This window comes from Tamandua tetradactyla, chromosome 24, assembly GCF_023851605.1.
Source record: "Tamandua tetradactyla isolate mTamTet1 chromosome 24, mTamTet1.pri, whole genome shotgun sequence".
Taxonomy (NCBI): Eukaryota; Metazoa; Chordata; class Mammalia; order Pilosa; family Myrmecophagidae; genus Tamandua; species Tamandua tetradactyla.
Genome location: NC_135350.1, coordinates 55,263,673 through 55,283,705, shown reverse-complemented (window position 1 = coordinate 55,283,705; position 20,033 = coordinate 55,263,673). Strand labels below are relative to the sequence as shown.

The window sequence follows — 20,033 nt, the reverse complement described above, 5'->3', positions numbered from 1 at the left end:
AGGTTAGGATTAGGTAGTGCTTTTAACAGCCCCTTGGCATTGAGTACCATATCCAAAGGTGAGGTTGGCTGTAAGGTTGAGAAACACCTGTGGACTGGTGGGTTTCTGGTGGGGAGGAATTGGACAGTGTGTTGATGTTTATTGGTGTCTCTTTTCTCTTCTAGGACCAGCAGAGAGAAGAGATTCCATCTTCCAGAGGTCGCCACTGTCTGCCTCCCCACTTGTCCCAATCCTGTCTTTTTTTTTTTTTAATAGCATATAAAACACATCACTTGTCTAATTCTAGTTAATGTGGCTTAAATCTGACAACCTTAAATGAAAAATGTTTTTTTCGTTATTTTTCTTATTTTGTACTAATTTCACACCTATAATAACAGAACATAGTAAATGCTTTTTTGGTGTTTTTTTTTTTTAATGCATGGAATGTCTAAAGTAACATTGGATGGAATTTTTGGAGTTACACATGTTTTGAAGTATCATTTTTATCTCAGTGGTTTTCCCCTTAAAATTTGCTGTTAGTTTTTTTCCTTTTCATAAGAAATTATATCGTCTTATACTTTGGGGAGGAAATATAATTAATGTCAAAGAAATAAATAAGCCCTGTTATTTGTTTCAGCTTATTATTTTTTATAATTAACTACCCATATAGCCAAAAATAATAAAAATAAAACAATTCCCTCTCTCCCTTCCCATTTTGCCCTGTAGTGTGAGAAGTTTATAAATCAAAATGTCCTTGGGTTATAAACATCACATGAGTCTGTGCCCAGTTGTTTTTAGTCTGTGGAGGCTGGCCGTAGCCAGACCCATCTGGCTGGGAGATTACAGACTTTGTACATTAGATGCCGTGCTCAAAGCCCCTTGACACATATCCTACAACAAGGGGACTTCTCCAAACCTAGCTTTATTTAGGTCATCCTACCTGGACTAATCATTTTCAACAACTAAATGGCTATCCCATGTGTTTTTTCATATATTTCCCTGTAACTCAATGATTCCTTAATTAATTTGGCAGATTCTCTCTCCCTTCTTTCTATGATGCCTTTGAGCAGTCGTAGAGTTTTGTATACCAGCCTACAGCTCCTTATGGAAGCTTCACCTTTCTTTATGTCTCATTGCCAATGGCTCTGTAGTTTTTGTAGCTAGGCTAACATTTAAAGAATCTACATTTTTGGACTCTGTAAAAGATACTGGTTGACTTTATTTAAATATTCGTGTTTCTTGAAGTGGGTAGTTTTGGAGTAGGTAGTGAGTTTAATTTAAAAAACAAACATTTTTAACAAGACTGTTCATTTTCCTTTAAACTCTCCTTTCTCCCTTGTAGCACTTAATATTTCTGTCTGTACTATAGAGTTGTCATTTGAATTAAAGACCCTTTTATCCTCATGTGAAACTTGAAGGACCAAGACTCCAGTTAGGAATGTTAATAAAGCTGATTTTCATAGACTAAATTCAACCAAGATAGAGCTATTCCCAAAAATTGACAAACACAGTTAACTTAAAATTATTTGCTATTTCTTTGGTGAGTATGATGGCGTGGTTTTCCTATCTGACCACCTTGCCTAGTCTAGTGAAAATGAGGTATAGCAACTATTTGGCTACAATTTTGATTCTAAGCCGTTCTTAATGTCATTTTAAATTTAGAACCTAAATGTTTCACCACTTAGTGTCTCATGTTAATTTTATGTCTGTGTCCCAGCTGTTCAGAGATGTGTTTTAATTTAATGTCTCCAAAATCAAGTTTTCTGATTAAAATGAATCAATAGATGAAAATAAAAAAGGGGCATAATGTTGATCTCAGATCTTATTAATCAGTCATGATCTTACTAATAATTTAGCAGTTTCTTTAATGACCTAAATCTTTGTGAAGTGCTTCAAAGTTATGTGATCATTTAACGTTAATATACTGATGTGATAATAAAAGCACGTAGCAGAGGAAAAAAACCCACCAGGTACTCTTCCATGGAATCCCATGGAGCTCACATAAAGGTTGTAAAATAGTTTGACTTTGAGATGATTAGGTTGTTGGCGGTTTAAAGAGATAAGGGTTTGGGTGAAATTTGAACTCTGTAACCTAAAGTAATGACCATTACAATAAAATTTGCTAATAAGAAGTGCAATTTGGACTAGAAAAATATTACCTCAAAGGTAGAAAACTTTTGTGGTCAGAATGGAATACAGTCCAAACCTAAGTTAATGTTAGAGCCAAAGACGATTTCAGGATTAGATATCTCAAAAGCTTATCCAGCTGTTTCATTAACTCACATTTGTAAGCATTTTTTTTGGGGGGGGGGGTGTGCATTGGTCTGGGAATTGAACCCCGTCTCCCACATGGAAGGCGAGCATTCTATAGCATTGAACCACAGATGCACCTTGTATTGTTTTTATTAACTTTAATGACTGCAGAATATTATATTGAATCAATTAACCATAGCATATCCAACCATCCTATTGTTTCGTTGTCTAGATTTTGGAAAATATGAAATGATTTACTCTGAGATTTATGTTGGTGGACCTATAAAATAGCTCTAATTAAAACTATTTTCAAAATTGACATTTAAAAATTATGCATTAAAATAATTTGTAAGTATAAATTTTGTGAACATTAACTTTGACAGATGCTAAATTATTATTCTTGCTGTGTATTCATGCACTCGAGTTGGTTTCTTTACCATATCTCCCTCTAACACCTCGACACTGATACTTATTCAAAAAAATGTTAATAAGATCTTATGCTTAATTTTTAAAATTCCCTGCACATTATTATAGTTGTGAATTCACTCTTTTCTTTAGACCATGATGTTTCTAATTTTCAAAGTACTTCTACAGATGGTAAAATACCTGGTAAGCTCAGAGTAAACTCTGCTAAATAGAAAATATTTTAATTCTAGTTAGTTTCATATTGAAATATTTCAGTCTAAATGATTTCACAGATGCTATCTTTGTATCTCCTTTCAGAGTACCTTTTTTGACAAATATTTAAGAAAAATTGTTAAATAATTGTTCTTATTTGTAATTTTTTTAAGTATTTTGCCATGTTTAGGTGCAATAAAATTATTAGTTTTCTAAATTATATTCCACTGCATTACAGAATACAGATTTATTCAATGAAAAATTCCCACAAGTTGAAATATTTTAAATTGGGCTTATAGAATTTCAAAATTACTTAAACATTGAGCTGCCATTGTTTAATTAGATCAGTTCTTCCCTTGTTTATGAAAGGATACATTTCTGTTTCAAATATGTTTGATTTCAGTGATTGTAATTCACTAAAAGCTTCAGATCTGAAGGGTTTTTGTTCTGTCAATAATGTTGATTAGTAATTTCCAACAGATTTTGAACAAAGTGCAACAATTGTGGGCCATTCAGATTGGTTTAGAAAATAATTTTTCAAGCACTTAGCATTTAAAAAATATGATTATGGGGCCAGCAAAGAGAGTACATTCTGCTTTGTTGACTTTGTTTCATCACAATAGTTTTGTAATTTATTCTGCTTTGTTAACTTTGTTTTATCAAAAAGTTTTATATTTTAGTTATAACTGTGTGTGTGTTTATATATGTAATATTTCTAAACTTTGTTATCAATTTATACTTCGGTTAGTAGGTTATTGTAGCTTGTTTGGACACAGTTATGGATGTGTGTCCCATGACCATTTTTGAGCACATTCTTAATAAAATTAGTTGTCCTTGCCATGACTGTTCTTCACCAAAATTTGTATTGTCAATGCAAAGCAAATTATTGCCAGTGTTTAACTTTTGAAGTGAATTTATAGTAGCATTCACAATAATGTCAGATATTTTACTTTTGTCAGAATAAAATTTCTAAAACTTTCCTTTAGTTCTATATATTGATTTAAAAAATCTAACTAAAATTAACTGATTTCCCATTTAAAGCATTTCATAACGCTAATCTAAAAGTGGCATCATTTAACTTTTGTGAGTTCTGCTCATATAGCCATCCATGAACAGTTATTGCTTCACATACATGTGTGTACAAAAAAACTTGGAATTGAAGATGAGCAAAATTGCAACTACATCCTTTTGATTTAAATGAAAAGTCGTGCTTCTCAGAGTGATAGATAAACAGCTTTTGCAACTACACGTGTTCTTATTTTGATATAGGTTCATTAAAATACTTTAACTTTTGAAATAGGTTTTGGTACTTCTTCAGTAGACTTGTGTCATGTAGTCAGGGATGTGTCCATGCAATAGTGAATGATAAATAGATGTTTTGCAAGTTATGTTATCAATTTTCTTGAGAAAAAGATTTATATTATCTTTTATTAAATATGCATGTTGATTTTATTGTGCTCGTTGTCAAAAGAGTCGATTGCAAAATAAGAAAGTAAAGAATGACTGAAGACCCATTATAGTCAGTGGCAAAAACCATTACTGCAAGAACATATGGACTATTTTAAATTATTATATATGTCTGGATTGACTGCTCAGTCTTTGAATCCCTACACATATTTCGTATACAGCCATGCTTTTCATTGATTCACTATTTGGGATGTCTGGAAATTCCATGCATCTTCCCATGGGAAAAAATTGCCTGGCATATCAAGTAATACTCATTAATGCCCTATTTTCACCTTTAAAAGTATGTTGATTTGGTCAAAAAGGTATAGAGTCCCCTGCTATTTACTGTACATCAAATATGCAATCATTTGACTCCTTACCTATTTCTCACATAGTGTACCCTTTTCCTACTTGCTCAATTGATGTTTCCTGCAAGGCAGACATGTTTTCAGAGACCCCAAAAGGAGATATTACAAAAGGCCCTCCCTTGTGATACTATATTCTCCTCTAAATTTGGCTTTATAGGGAGCAGTGAATCATAACAGAAAGGGGGTCGGGTAGTAGAGTAGGCACAAAGCACTCACCTAAAGGCAGAAGTTCGGAGTGTCAGCCTTTATTCACTCTACATTATTGTCAACTTGCTGCCAAAGATTATAGCAGCCATTTGGCGACTGACACAGGCTGACCATGTGCTCTGAAATACACTAGACCACTTTGAGCAAGGATTGTGGCAAGCTACCAAGAACGCCATAGACTCAAGGAGAAAGCATCACCTGAGACCTTGAATTTGGACTTGAAGTCTCCAAAATTGGGAGCCAACAAATGCCTCTTAGGCCAACCTATTGTTTGGTATTTGTTGTAGAAGCCCTAGTAATCTAAATCAGGGACCTAAATCAGTGGTTCTTAATCTGAGCTCTGCAGAATCACATGTATTTTTTTTTTCTTAGCAAAACCCTGTGATTTTAAAATTCATCCTATGGAGTATCTCAAAGTTCCAGGCAAGTCCTTAGGAATTGTATGTGATCAACTGTAAGTCCTGTAGTGTTCTGTGACAAAAATTTTGTCAGGATAGCGAAGGCTTTAAGACACAAAAACAGGAGCTCTAGTGGAAAACAAGGTTGAGTTTTACATGTTTTCAAGTACTTGTCATCAAGTATGTTAGAATTAACACCCGTTTGTCAAAAGCAAATATAAGTGTAAGGACAAGCAATGTACTTAAGATATTTGCCACATATATAGCTGATGGAAATTAATGTTCTGAATGCATAAAGAATTATTACAAATAAAACTATTACATAAAAACTATTACAAACTCTGGAATCTGTCCTGTAACCACTTGTTGAAGAGTGCTTTGAAAACTATTGCTTTTTTTAATTTCTTTGTGTATATTATACTATACAATAAAAAATTTAAAAAAAAAAAATGAAACAAAAACATCTGGAAAAAAATCCAAATTTCCATCTGTAGAATATTCAGGCAATGGAGTACTATGAAACAGAGAAAGTAAAGGAATTACAGTCAGATATGATAGTATGGATGAATCTCAACGAAGTTGAGTTAAGAAAGAGCAGGTTGTGAAAGAGTATGTTCAGTATGAATTTGTTTATTAAAACTGAAAAATTTGCAAAATTAAATAATCTTTAGCAATGTAAATATGAGGTATACTAGCAAACATAAGGGTACTGAAGGTGTAGTAATAAGCATAAGCTTTCTGCGCTACAGAGTTTAGAGGCTAGTCCAAGGGACAGTAATTTTAATGAGGACTTAAAATACTATAAAACTTAAGAGGGTTTAATGGGAGCTCATAGCAGAGCAGTTCCCCCAGAGGATTTCCCGGAATCAATGTCTTCCAAGCTGTGGCTGAATGTGTTCTAGTTAAATAGAACCAGACTTGGTAGAGAAGGTGGAGAGGTGAGAAAGAGAACAATTATTTCAGTCAGAGGAAATAGTTAAGGTCTGGAACTCAGAACATGGCAACTGAAGAACTGAAATATAACTGATGGGTACTCATTTCATTAGCGTTAAGGCTAATGGAAACTCATGCAGGAGCTGGCAAGCCATAGGGAATTTGTTTAGTTGAAACTCTCTTTTCCCAGTTGCTTAGATTGAAAACTTTGGAGTTATCTTTGACTATTTCTCCAACCCTACACCCAACCTCAGTAAATACCAATGTCTTACATTCAAAATAAATTCACAACCAGACCGTTTACCACCTGCCACCTTTGTCCAAGCAACCATTATCTGTTTCCTGCTATCCTACAGTGGCCTCTTAACTAGTTGATGTCCCTACCCCTCCCCAACCTTTGCTCCCATAGAATCTAATCCTCCACATTTTTACCATAGTTGTCATGTGAAGATGAAAGTCATTTCATGCCACTGCTTTTCTCAAAACTTCTGGCTTCCTGCCTGACTCAGAGTAAAAACCAACACCCTTTCAAAGAACCACAAGGCCTTATGTGATCTGACTGATTCCCCTCTACTTCTCTGACTCTGTGTTTAGTCTTGTTCCACTAGTTCTTTCTACTGTGCCTCAGACATGCCAGCATGCTCCTGCCTAAAGGCTTTTGCATCTGCTGTTCCCTAGAATTCTTCCCTCCAGGTAACAACAGGATGTATTCCCTCATTTCCTTCAGTTCTTTTGAAATGTTATCTGATTTGTCAGAGAAGTGACATTCTAACCCCCTATGTAAAATCACAACTCTGGCCCCCAGGTATGCCCTTTGCCTACATTATTTCATACATATATTTTAAACATTTACATTAAATTTTCTTTTACTTTATTTATGTCTTCTCCAATTAGAATGCAGTTTCCATGAAAGTGGATAATTTGTTTTGTTCACTAGAATAGTGCTTGGCACATGGAAAGCTATCAATGTATATTTATTAAATGAATTAACAATGGGAATATAGTCAGGAGTTTCAACCAGGGAAGTGACATGATTAAATTTGGAAAAATAATCTTGGGTTCAGTATGAAGTTAATCAAAACTAAAAACTTCTGGTCTTCAAAAGAAATTGTTAAGAGAATGAAAACGCAAAGACTTGGAGAGAATATTTGCAAATCACATTAATAATAAAGGGCTTGAATTTAGAATATACAAAGAACTCTCTCTGAGCTCAAAAATAAGAAAAAGAGCTATTAAAAATGAGCGAAAGATTTAAAGGCACTTCACAATAGAAGCTATATAGATGACAAGTACATGAAAACATGCTCAATATCTGTCATTAAGGAAATGTAAATTAAAATCATGAGACACCATAACACATCCACTTGGATGTCTAAAATTAAAAAAATTAACCATCCCAAGTGTTGTCTACTATTGGTAGCTATGGGGAGCAACCGGCACTCTCTGGTAGGAATATAAAAGTAGAACCACTTTGGAAGACATTTTTGGTGGTTCCTTTCAAATTTAAAAAGAAATATGACCCAGTCATTCCACTTCTAGGTGCTTACTCAAGAGATATGAAAACGTGTGCGCACACAATGACTTGTCCAAAAATGTTTATGTTAGAGTTATACGCCATGACTGAGCACACAATGACTTGTCCAAAAATGCTTATATTAGAGTTATACGCCATGACTGAAAACTGTAAGTAACCAAAACAGCCGTGACAATTGAATGAATAAACAAATTGTGGCATGTCCATACAATGGAATACTACTCAGGAATAAAAAGCAATGAATTAATAATACGTGGAACAACATGAATGAATCCTTAAATATTTATGCTGAGTGTAAGTAGCCAGACAAAAAAGAGTACAGAGTACAAGCTGTAGGATTCCATTTTTTAAATAAAATTTTTGTTAGTGCAAACAATCTGTAGAGGCAGAAAGTAAACCAGTGGCTGTCTGGGAATTGGGAAAAGCAGGAATGGTGAGAATGTTAGATTAAAAAGGGGTACCAGAAACTTTGGGAAGTGATGTGTATGTTCATTTTCTTTCATTTTGATGATTTCACTAGACTTATCAAATTGTACACTTTAGTATGTACCATTATTGAATGGATCCTGTAAAGAATCACTTTGTAATTTACAGCATTAATAATACCTCCATAAATCTGTTTTAAAAAATAAGGCAAAGGAGCAAGATTGAGTCACTGACCTTGCCATGTCTTTCTGTGTTTTGAAACCTATTACCAATTTTTTAATGAAGAGTAGACAAAACTGGAATCACAAGTATAGTGTACTGGTAAGTATAATGTCTAGTAATTGTGTTGTTGTAACTGAGAAATTAGGATTTAAGGGATGATTATGATTGCTGAGTTATATAGATATTCCTTTTTGCTTTCTGGTATGTTAGAGTAGACAGAGGGAAATACTCTGTATTTTAAAGATTTTAAAAATCTTTAAACTGTAATCCAGCTGCCTTGATCTCCGATCAAGATTGTGTAGCCTTTATTTTTGCCCTTATGATTTGTAAAAACCTTGTGACTAACCTTCACTTGTATCCGTTTATTCAGTTTTTCCACTTTAGAGTCTTGTGATTACTAAAGACAGCCCTTATGTTTATTAATGAAGGGTCCTGTGTCAGCCCAGAACTAACTCACCCCAAATTCAGTTATCTTGGTAACCAAAACTGGAACTAACCAATATGGACCTGGCTGACATGTGCAATAAAAGCTTAAGCTTTAATCCAAAGGTCACCCATGCCTCATTATAATACTAAAAGTCACGGCCATTAGCATATTAAGACCACCATATTCTTACATATGTTGCGTGGCTAAGCATGTAAGCAATCTGTGTGTGTTCAGTAATTAAATCACATCTAATTACGTCATCTGGGGCCATTGTGCTCATTATCCTTAACCTGCCCATCTTTTAATGCTATAAAACTACCAGAATTAACTGCAGTTCAGGGAGACAGATTTTTGGATGTCTGGACAATCTGATATCCTACTTCGCACCTAGTAATAAAGTCTTTCTTTGAAACCCCAGTGTCTCAGGAATTGGTCATTTGAACACATGAGCAAAAGAATCCACTGCCTTTGTCCAGTAATACTGTCTAGTCAGTTGGTTTGTTTTCTCAATTAATTGTTTACCCTTAAGTTATGACTGTTACTTTGAAAATAATTTTTAGTTAAATTGAAGAAGTGGCTCTCAAACATGGGCTTGTACAAGAGTCAATTGAGAGAGCTTGTTAATCATGCAAATTCTCAGGCACATTACCTATTAGGGACTCCGAATTATGAGTATGGTTGACTGGGGTCTAGGAATTTGAATGTTCAGCAATATTCCCTGGCAATTTTGATACACGTGCCCATAGACTACACTTGTGGATCACTAATTAGCAGGGCATTATTTCCATAAACCTTGTTGTATGAACATTGTATGAACCTTGTTGGATGCTATGGACCACTGCTACTGGACTGAAAATGTTCTTGATCTGATTCTACCTGTATGTACACCAATCTATTAGAGAGGGTAGATGACGTATAGAAGAAACAGCAAGTTGGCACTTTGTGTGCTGGCTGATATTCATGATCTTCTCATTTGAAAACAAGAAGTGTAGATTATAGAATGAATTAAGATGCTATGTAGTTTCCCTCCTTTCTTCCTGTCTCTTCCCCTTCCTCTACCTCTTACCTCTTTTTCTTTCTTCTACCTCTTCCTTTTTCACGATATTTGTCGACTTACATTTGATGTTTTTGTGCAATAATCATGTGCAAAAGATTATACTCTCACCAGGCCTTTCAATAGTGAAAGGACAGGGCAGGCAGAAGAAGGAAACAGTCCTCTTATACTTTATCAGGTACTTTAAAAGAAATAAACATGCAGTTAGACCAACATAATTCACCACTTTTCAGTTTGACATTGTGGAGAGCAGGAGAACCTTCCCAAATTGTATTTCCTTTATGTCATCTATCAAAGTATAGCACATCTCACACTCATAATAATGTTGAGGAACATTACTTCCTCAACAAATTGTCAGGAAGTAGTGTTCTGTCCAAGTTTTTCTATTAGAAAATGATGCCATGGTGTGGGGAGCAGTTGAGCCATCTGTTCACTGACATAGTCCCCACTGCAATCCATGCCAAGCATGGCAAGACTGATAGGTGTTGTTAGGTAGTTGGCTCGTGGCTGTAGAATAAAATTTTTCCTTGAGTAAGGGAAAAAATGTGTAGTATGTTGCTCAGGACTTCAGGTTCTTTTGCTAACTAACTAAGAGCAAACTAACTTAGCCTCAAGGCCACAAGATTATGGAGTCACATGTATGTTGCTTAGGACTTCAGGTTCTTTTGCTAACTAACTAAGAGCAAACTAACTTAGCCTCAAGGCCACAAGATTGTGGAGTCACATATATACAGCAGAAAGCAAGGCTTGGAAGATGGGTACCAGTTTTAACTAGGCTATGCTGATTCCTTGTCTAAAAAAAATAACATAGCATTTATAGAATTAATATTGTAATCTAGACCTTGAGTATGTGGTTTGATAATTAAGAAATAAATATATCTAATTGAAAATGAAAAAATGTATGCTATAGATGGAGTATAACATAGGCTAAAAAACCACAGTTGGAATCCTTCAAAAATTTTAAACACATTTGTAAACCTGAAGAGTGAGTGTCAAATGTAATTGAAACAAATCAAATTTTGGGTGCTCAGTTGGAGAACCAGAGATGTTTTGCTCACTATTGTGTTTTAAACTTGTGTGGTTAAATGTTCATCGTCTCTCTGGTACTACATTTATTATTTTGTCTTCCATAGACATGAAGCCATTGTAATCTCAGGAACTGCCATGGCCAAACAAATCCAGAAAGAAATACAACAAGGTGTGGAATCATGGATTTCCCTTGGGAATAGAAGACCTCATCTCAGTATCATTTTAGTGGGAGACAACCCAGCAAGCCACACATATGTCAGAAATAAAATAAGAGCTGCCTCTGCTGTAGGTGGGTATGTTCTTAATTGGTCCTAAATACATTTCTTGCTTTTACTTCTAAGAGTGGTAAGTATCAATGATAATTGTCAAATAAGTCATTCTAATCGTATTTATTATCAATATTATAATTATTACAGATTATTCAATTATCAAATTTGTGTTAATTCATTACTATTTTTTTTCAAATTTCTTATAAAATCAATTAGGTGTGATTTCAAATTCTGTGGTGAGATGTCACAGGAAAACTTTATATTAAAGCGCCTGTTTTTATCAAATTTACTTTAATCAAATGATAAGCCTTGTCTAGTATATTTCATCCATGAAGTGGTGGTAGTGGTTACCCTCTTTAAATCTACTAACTGTAGCTTATCACAAATAAGTGTAGTGTATCACCTATTCTCTGTTTGAGAAATCCCACTTGACGGCGTGAAGAGTGTCATCTTTGCAGGAGGGCCTTTCCTTCTAGTGGGATGGGAGCAGAGGAAATCATTGCATACTGTGTAAAATACCATTAAAAAACCACATCTTTGTTAGTCAAATGACTTTCTCTGCTTATTTTCTTCCAGGTATCTGCAGTGAGATCATTCTAAAGCCTAAAGATGTTTCTCAGGAAGAACTTTTGGATATAACTGATCAATTGAACATGGACCCAAGAGTCAGTGGTATATTAGTTCAGTTACCACTGCCAGGTACATAATGCTTTTCTCTATATGTCTGCATTTGGCTAGGAGAAAGGGCATTATTCAATAGTATATCATGACATTGCAGGTGTTCTATGAAATATATTTCAAAGGTGACTATCTACTACACTAGCAGATAATAAGTGATGGTTTCTGAAGTGACTTAAACTTACAACAACTGAAAATTGTGAAAGAAAAATCTATAATTTGGTAATACAGGCAGTCCATACTTCCCTAGTAGTTCAGGACTGTAAAAATAGCTGTGCAAGCTGAAATTGGACAAAGTGACCTTGATTGTTCTGACTTTTAAAATTTTTGTCAAAACATCAAAAACTTACCAAACTTTATAAATGTATAGGAAAATAAAACTAATATTTATTTAATATACTGTGATTTAAAACATAAGGAAGATTGAGAATTTAAGGGTTTTATTTCTTTGTTAAAAACGTATCAGGGGGTGCATGGGTGGTTGGTTCAGTGGTAAAATGCTCGCCTCCATGTGGGAGACCCGGGTTCGTTTCCCGGACCATGCACCACCCCAAAACAACAACAATGACAACACAAATAATGTATCAGGAGTAGTTTGAACAGTGCTATTCTCTTCTCATCATATAACTTATGATGCGGAGTGAGCATCTTTTTGATGCTTTGGCAAATTATCATACTGAGTTTGCATCAACTTCTAGCATTTTATCCTTTGCACTTTCAATACTGTGAAATGTCTCTGAGAGACATTAAAAGCTGGAATATGAAGGGTTTTTTTTCCCAGCTTCATTCCCTCTGGGACATCATCATTCTTTTTGTTACAGCCACTTTCCTCATTTATGCTCATAAGTTTGCCTTCACTGGATTCCTCTGACTGCATATGTAGAGTCGCTCAAAGACAGCAGCGTAGCACTCCCACAGTCAGTTATTTCTTCTACAACTCTGCACTCACTTCAAATCACATTGAAGCGAGTCTTCCTTTTTTTTTTTGGATATTCAATGGAGTCTTTCTATATAGGTCAGCTTCATGCAGGTCTCTCCTGTTTTTGCTTTGCTTTTGCCATTTTTCAGATCTTCCAGTCACATCCACATTCACTTTTAACATTGTCATGTTTTGTTTTCTTGCTGCACTTTCATTTTACTTGGCTAATTCCTTTACTTTCAATTTTCCATATTTGTAAAATGTAGAAATGTGGGTTTATCACAGGGAGACAAGGTTAACATGCTTCACTGTTTATGCACTGAAATAACAGATATACAGTGAACCATTACCAGCAGACTTTGACATACGTGACGTGATATTTACAGTGATTTGTGAACTGAAGGGTTTATACCTTATATGCAGTTACATTTCATATACAGTGATAAGTGAAACTTTAGTTTATTGGAGGACTGGTTATTTAACTAAATTACGACGTCTGAAATTTGTGTACATCAGAACTCTTTGAATCAAGGACTGTGTACAGTTTTGAGGTTTTTGTAAGTTTTGACCAACAAATATATATGACTTATAATCATTATAGCTACATGATGCTTTTACATGGCATTAGTTTTTCAATTTATCCAATAATAAAAATTAATATCTTAGTATATGTTATAACATGCTATATAAATTACACCCAAGAATATAAATTTCTAATTCTTCCCCTTCAAAAATCATAAAATTGGGAAGGATTTTAGAAGTTATCAAGGCTTATACTTGACAAAAATGCATCTGACAAATTATGCCATAGATGACACCACTTAATTTTGAAACTAGAAAAGGAATTCAGCACAGACAACAACCTAATTTCACCAGAAAATTGAGGTCTAGTGCATGTTGGTTGACACAAATCTGTCGTAAACTTTTTTCCAATGGGTTTAAACCAAGTTGCTTGATTCATGTGAAAAAGAATCTCTTTTTGTTACTTTATTTGCCAAGCAATTTTCTTTAAGTTTTCAGTTTTTGAAATTTTCCCTACTTGCATTGATGTCTCAATTAAATAGTTATGTAAAACATGCCATGACTTTCTAATAACTGTATTATATTTAGTCTTTAATAAATTGATTTATATCTGCAGAAATCGTTCCCCTTTGTGGCTAACATTCTTTAATTGGTGAATATATTAGCAACTAGATGGCACTGGTGATCCATCTGTACTAGAGACTATGTGGCTTGAGTCCTGCATTCATTTTAGAGTGGAAAACAGCCACAGGGGCCATGAAGATATTTGGATGCTCTGAGAACAAGCAATTTTCTGTCTAGTTGAAAAGCCAATAATATACGAAAGGATAGTGACTAACGTCTAATACATTAAGCACGAACTATGTGCCAAGCACTTGTATTTGCTAACTCAGTGAATCCTCACAGTAACCTTATGGAGTTGTAACTATAATTACATACATTTTACTGATAAGAAATCTGAGACACAGAAAGGTTAAGTAACTTCCCCCAAAGCCACAAAGCTGGAAAGTAATTGAACTGTGATTTGAATCCAGGCAGACTGGTCCCATGACAATACCTTTAAACATTATTTTAGTAGTTTCACCAGCATTTTTCAATTTTCAAGGAGTAATATGTGTTTACTATGTGGTGCATACTCTTTTACATGGGTTAATTTATTTAGTCCTTAAAATAGTTTTATGAGGTAGGAATTCAATCCTTCATTTTACATGTGAAGAGCTGGAGTACAGAGAGGTTAAGTGAATTATCCAATAATATCTGCTAGTAATATTAAAGCCAGCACCCAAACCCAGGTGAGTCTGATTCCAGAGTCTGCCTTCTTAACCTTCATGCTACATCATACTGTCTCTCAGAACATTCTAAGGCATCGTATAAACACCTAACATTAAACATCCACATACAAATCAGTGATTGAAACTTATAATAAAGGCTCATTCTCTGAGAAAGATGTGAATTACCCTATGTTCAAGGCAAATCCCAAACTCCATTTAATTCTTTATATCATACTACTTATGAAGCACTAACAGTGATAAATTATTATAAAACAAATATTAATTGTGTGAGTTCGTTTTAACATCCAGTGTTTGTGTCAAAAATTTTATAGTTTGGAAGATAGCGCAAGCCAAGAATGGTGCTTTAGACTCTAAAGCACATCTATTTCTATATGAGGAAACATCTCTGAGGAGTCTGATTTAGTTGATCTGGGGATTGGATATCGGTGATTTTTATGTGCAAGTACAGTTGAGAGCTGGAAAGTACATCTTTCCTGCTCTTTCTTAATAGCCCCACCCTAACAATTACTTAAAAAACAAATGAAACTTTTTTATTGTGGTAACATATATACAATGTAGCATTTCCCATTTAAACACTTCCAAGTATCCAATTCATTGGTGTTTATCATATTTGTGATGTTGTGTTATCGTACAGCTACCATCCATTATCAAAAATTTTCCATCAACCCAAACAGAAGTTCTGTGGCCATTAATCCATAGCTTCTCATTCCTCACCTGAGAAATACATTTTTATTTTTTTAAGTATTTTTATTGGGAAATATTCATACACATACCGTCCATCCGTAGTATACAATCAGTGGCTCACAACATCATCCTATAGTTGTGTATGCATCGCTATGATGACTTTTAGAGCATTTTAATCGCTCCAGAAAAAGAAATAAAAAGAAAAAAGAAAAAGCTCATATATCCTGTACCACTTGCCCCTGCCTCTCATTGACTACTAGTATTTCAATCTACCCAATTTTTTACCCTTTATGCCCCTATTAATTTATTTTTTATCCGTATTTTTTACTCATCTGTCCATATGCTGAATTAAAGAACCTCAGACACAAGGTTTTCACAATCACACAGTCACATTGTAAAAGCTGTATCATACAATCGTCTTCAAGAATCAAGGCTACCAGAACACAATCCAACAGTCTCAGGTTACTTCCCTCCAGCCACTCCAATACTATAAACTAAAAAGGGATATCTAATTAATGTATAAGAATAACCTCGAAGATAACCCCTCGACTCTGTCTAACAATTCTTTTTGAAGATTATGATGTCACTATTATAATCCCTTCATTATATTTGCTGATAAAATTTTGGCAGCTTTTTTTTTAATTAAGCAGTTTTATTGCGATATATTCATGTACCATACAATCCATCCAAAATATACAGTTGATGGCTTTTAATATATTCACAGATTTGTGCAGTCATTGCCATGATCAATTTTAGAACATTTTCATTACTCCAAAAAAAGAAAACCATATATCCCTAGCAGTTGCCTCTCAAGCCATCTATCTTTTCCCAGCTCTACATAACAACTAATCTATTTCTGTCTTTATAGATATATATTTACATTTTATATAATGGAATCATATAATATGTAGTATGTTGTGTCTGGTTTCTTTCACTTAGCATAATGTTTCTAAAAATTATTATATTGTAATTAGAGGAGTTGTAGGTTACAGAAAAGTCATGCAAAAAATCCAATGTTCTCATACCCGCCCCCGTTGTTGACACTTTATGTTAGTTTGGTATCTTTGTTAGAACTGATGAACAGAATTAAAATAGTATTATTAACTATAATCCATAGTTTACATTAGGTGCACTTTTCACACATACCACCTTGATATTAACACCTTGTATTAGTAGTGTGGTATCTTTGTTAGAACTGATGAATGGATATTAAAATAGTATTATTAACTATAATCCATAGTTTACATTAGGGGTATTTTTCACACACATCACCTTAATAGTAACACTTTGTATTAGTGTTGTACATTTGTAAAATTCAGAAAAGGACATTCTTATTTCTATTATTAACCCAGTCCATCACTCACAGTAGGTTCACTGTGCTATACAGTCCTCTGTTTTAGCTTCTAATTTTCATCCTAGTAACATACATGACCCCAAACTTCCCCTTTCAACCACATTCACATACATAATTCAGCCCTGTTATTTACACTCACAATGATGTGCTATCATCATCATCATCCATTTCCAAACTTTTACAATCAACCTAAATTTCTATTTCTATATAGAATTTCTATTCTATACAAAATAAACATCTGCACTCCCCCACCCCCCAAATTCTCTATCCTGTTTTATCCCCTGGAAACCTATATTCTAGATTCTAACTCTATGAGTTTGCTGATTATAATTAGTTCTTATCAGTGAGATCATACACTATTTGTCCTTTTGTGTCCGGCTTATTTCATCAGCACAATGTCCTCAAGGTTCATCCATGTTGTCATATGCATCAGGGCTTCTTTCCTTTTTATAGCTGAATAATAATCCATCATACATATATGTATGTGTGTGTATATATATGGATATTTATATTTGGGGGGGACCCATATTTTTGGGGGGGACACATGGGCTGCTTCCATCTTTTGGCAATAGTGAATTATGCCACTGTGAACATCAGTGTGGTAATGTGTGCTCCAGTCCCTGTTTTCAGTTCTTCTGGGTATATACATAGTAACAGGATTGCCTCATTATATGGCAATTCATGCTTAACTTCCTGAGCAACTGCCAAACTGTCTTCCACAGTGGCTGCACCATTTTACATTCACACCAGCAGTGAATGAGCATTCCTATTTCTCTACATCCTCTCTCTGACACTGTGGTTTTCTTTTTTTTTTAATAGTGGCTATTCTAGTGGGTGTGAAATGGTATTTCATTGTGGTTTTGATTCGCAGTTCCCTTACAGCAAGTGATGTTGAACATCTTTTCATGTGATTTTTGGCCATTTATATTTCCTCCCTGGAGAAATTTCTATTCAAGCCTTTCCCCCTTTTTTTAAAAATTGGGTTGTTTATCTTTATATTGTTGAGTTGTAGGATTTCTTTATTTATTTTGGGTATTAAACCCTTATTGAAAAAAAAAACCCCACCTTGTTGGATATGTGGTTTCCAAATATTTTCTCTCATTGAGTTGGTTGTCTTTTCACTTTCTTTACAAAATCCTTTGATAACCAAAAGTTTTAATTTTGACAGTCTCATTTATCTATTCTTTCTTTTATTGCTTGTGCTTTAAGAAAGTTTAAGAAACCATTGCCTACCACAAGATCTTGAAGATACTTCCCTAATTTACTTCTAGGAGTTTTATGGTCTTGGTTCTTATATTTTGTCTTTTATCCATTTTGAGTTAATTTTTGTGTATGGTGTGAGATAGAGGTCCTTTTCATACTTTTGCATATAGATATCCAGTTTTCCCAGCATCATTTGTTGAAGACACTGTTCTTTCCCAATTGAGTGGACTTGTTTATCAAATATTAATTGGCTGTAGATATGAAGGTCTATTTCTGGACTCTCCATTCAATCCCATTGGTTGATATATCTATCTTTATGCTAGTACCATGCTGTTTTGACCACAGTAGCTTTGAAATGTGCTTTGAAGTAAGGAAGGGTGAGTCCTTCCTTCCATTTCAGCCTTCTTTTTCAATAAGTTTTTGGCTATTTAGGGCATCTTACCCTTTCAAATAGATTTCATAATTGGCTTTTCCATTTCTGCAGAGTGTGCTGTTAGATTTTTGATTGGGATTACATTGAATTTATAAATCATTTTTGGTGCAATTGACCCCTTAATGATATTCAGTCTTCCAATTCATGAACACAGGATGTCTTTCCATGTAGTTATATATTTTTTTGATAGTGAAAATATACTTAATTTTTTTTAAAAAAAACAGCTGCCAGCTCTACACTGGTGTTTGAGTTCCAAGAGAGGGAGAAAGAAAATGCAAGCATTCTATAATAAGCTTTCATTTACCTTTTCAAGCAGTTCTAAAGAAAATACTCCAATTCTGCTCGACATTGTGGCTTGGGAAACTGAACATTTTTTCCATGATACAAACATAGTTATGGTAGCCCCAATCTTGGTAATTTGTAAAGGGCAGAATAAAAAAGGCTCATATAGTATAATGGTATATCAATAATGAATGCCTCCCTCTCTTTGAATCAAATAATGGTTATAACTAGTGTAAGAAATTTGTGTCAGTAAATTTAATGAAATGTGCATCAAAATGTGCATGAAAAATACATTTCTATTTCCTCTCTTTTTAACTCTGAAGATATTTTATAAGCGGATTTTTTTAATGCACAGAAATGAAAGTATCTACATGCAACTCTGGAGAGATTTAAAACACAACAGAGATAAAATAATAATGCCTAAGTTCAAGTGGATCAGCTTGGTGTAAGAATAAATGTCAGAAATCTCCTAATCATTTACAGATTGCTCAAGGGTTTAAAGGTAAGTTGTGAAGGCCAAAGTTATCAAGAAATAAAATCTCACTTGAATTTTATCACAAGTTATCAATACTAGTAAAAGAAAACAGAATTGTGTAGAAATTTGCATCTACTTTTTTTTTTTTAAAAAAAGATGAAAACTGAAATAGAAAGCTTTCTACCTGTTGAGTACAAAAATTTCTCAAAGTCTTTGGAATGTAGTGAGACTTCCCATTCAATTCTCATCTCCTCACTGAAGTGGGAAAAAGGAGAAAATTATTGGGTAGTTGTAGAAACACTATTAGATGATTTCCTTTATGTCAACCATACACTACATTAAATCACCATGAAAACCTCTATGTCCCAAATATCACCAAAATTTTAAGCTATGATTTTTCCACAAGCATATGATGAATGCATGTTGTAGAATCATCCTCCTTCTTAGCTTTTATGCATTTGCCAACCTCAATTTCATTTTACTCACTTCCCTGAAAAAGGAATAAAATCTGTCTTGCTACAGAGAAAAGTAAATCTGTGTTTGTTGGTATCAATAGACCAGCCAAGTGTGACAATGAGGCAAGGCCTTCCTCAGTCATACGTGAGGCAGCCAAGTGTAATCATAAAGATTTTAAAAGATAATTGAGAATAAATATCCAAAGTGAAATACTTCACTATTGAGTTGCCGAATGTGTTTTTCAACAGTATATTTTGAGGAACATAGCTCTTTCCTCTGCTAGTCCTCTTCTCGTTACCACTTAGTCCACCATTCAGTAGAAGGGACAGGCACCCCATCTCTCAAATCTTTTATATACTTTAAGTTGCTCAGCAAAGTTCAGCACTTCCAGAATGCTAAGTTGCCATTATTTAAAAAGTAGGTGAAAAGTGATCATGCCTGCCAATGCATTGGTATAGATGTAACACATTTACCCACAGAAGCAACTGAAATATGATTCCTCAATAGATAATCTCTGTGAAGTGCTTGATAGTGCTTTTTCCTGGAACCAGATAAATTGTCCAAAGATGTTT

The 20,033-nt window shown here is 34.3% G+C and overlaps 1 protein-coding gene across 4 annotated transcripts in view; it reads left to right on the top strand.

The window, feature by feature from the left end:
* Window positions 1-260: 260 nt before the first annotated feature.
* The window catches only part of MTHFD2L (methylenetetrahydrofolate dehydrogenase (NADP+ dependent) 2 like), a 154,776-nt gene continuing 135,003 nt past the window's right edge, over window positions 261-20,033 (top strand). For all 4 annotated transcript variants that reach the window (XR_013168425.1, XM_077143172.1, XM_077143171.1 and 1 more), the window contains exons 1-2: window positions 261-11,183; window positions 11,740-11,862. Coding sequence is in view for 3 of the 4 variants with exons in the window: in XM_077143172.1 (XP_076999287.1) it covers window positions 11,030-11,183; window positions 11,740-11,862 (277 nt within the window). In the remaining variant the exon portion in view is untranslated. The remainder of the gene's footprint in view (window positions 11,184-11,739; window positions 11,863-20,033) is intronic.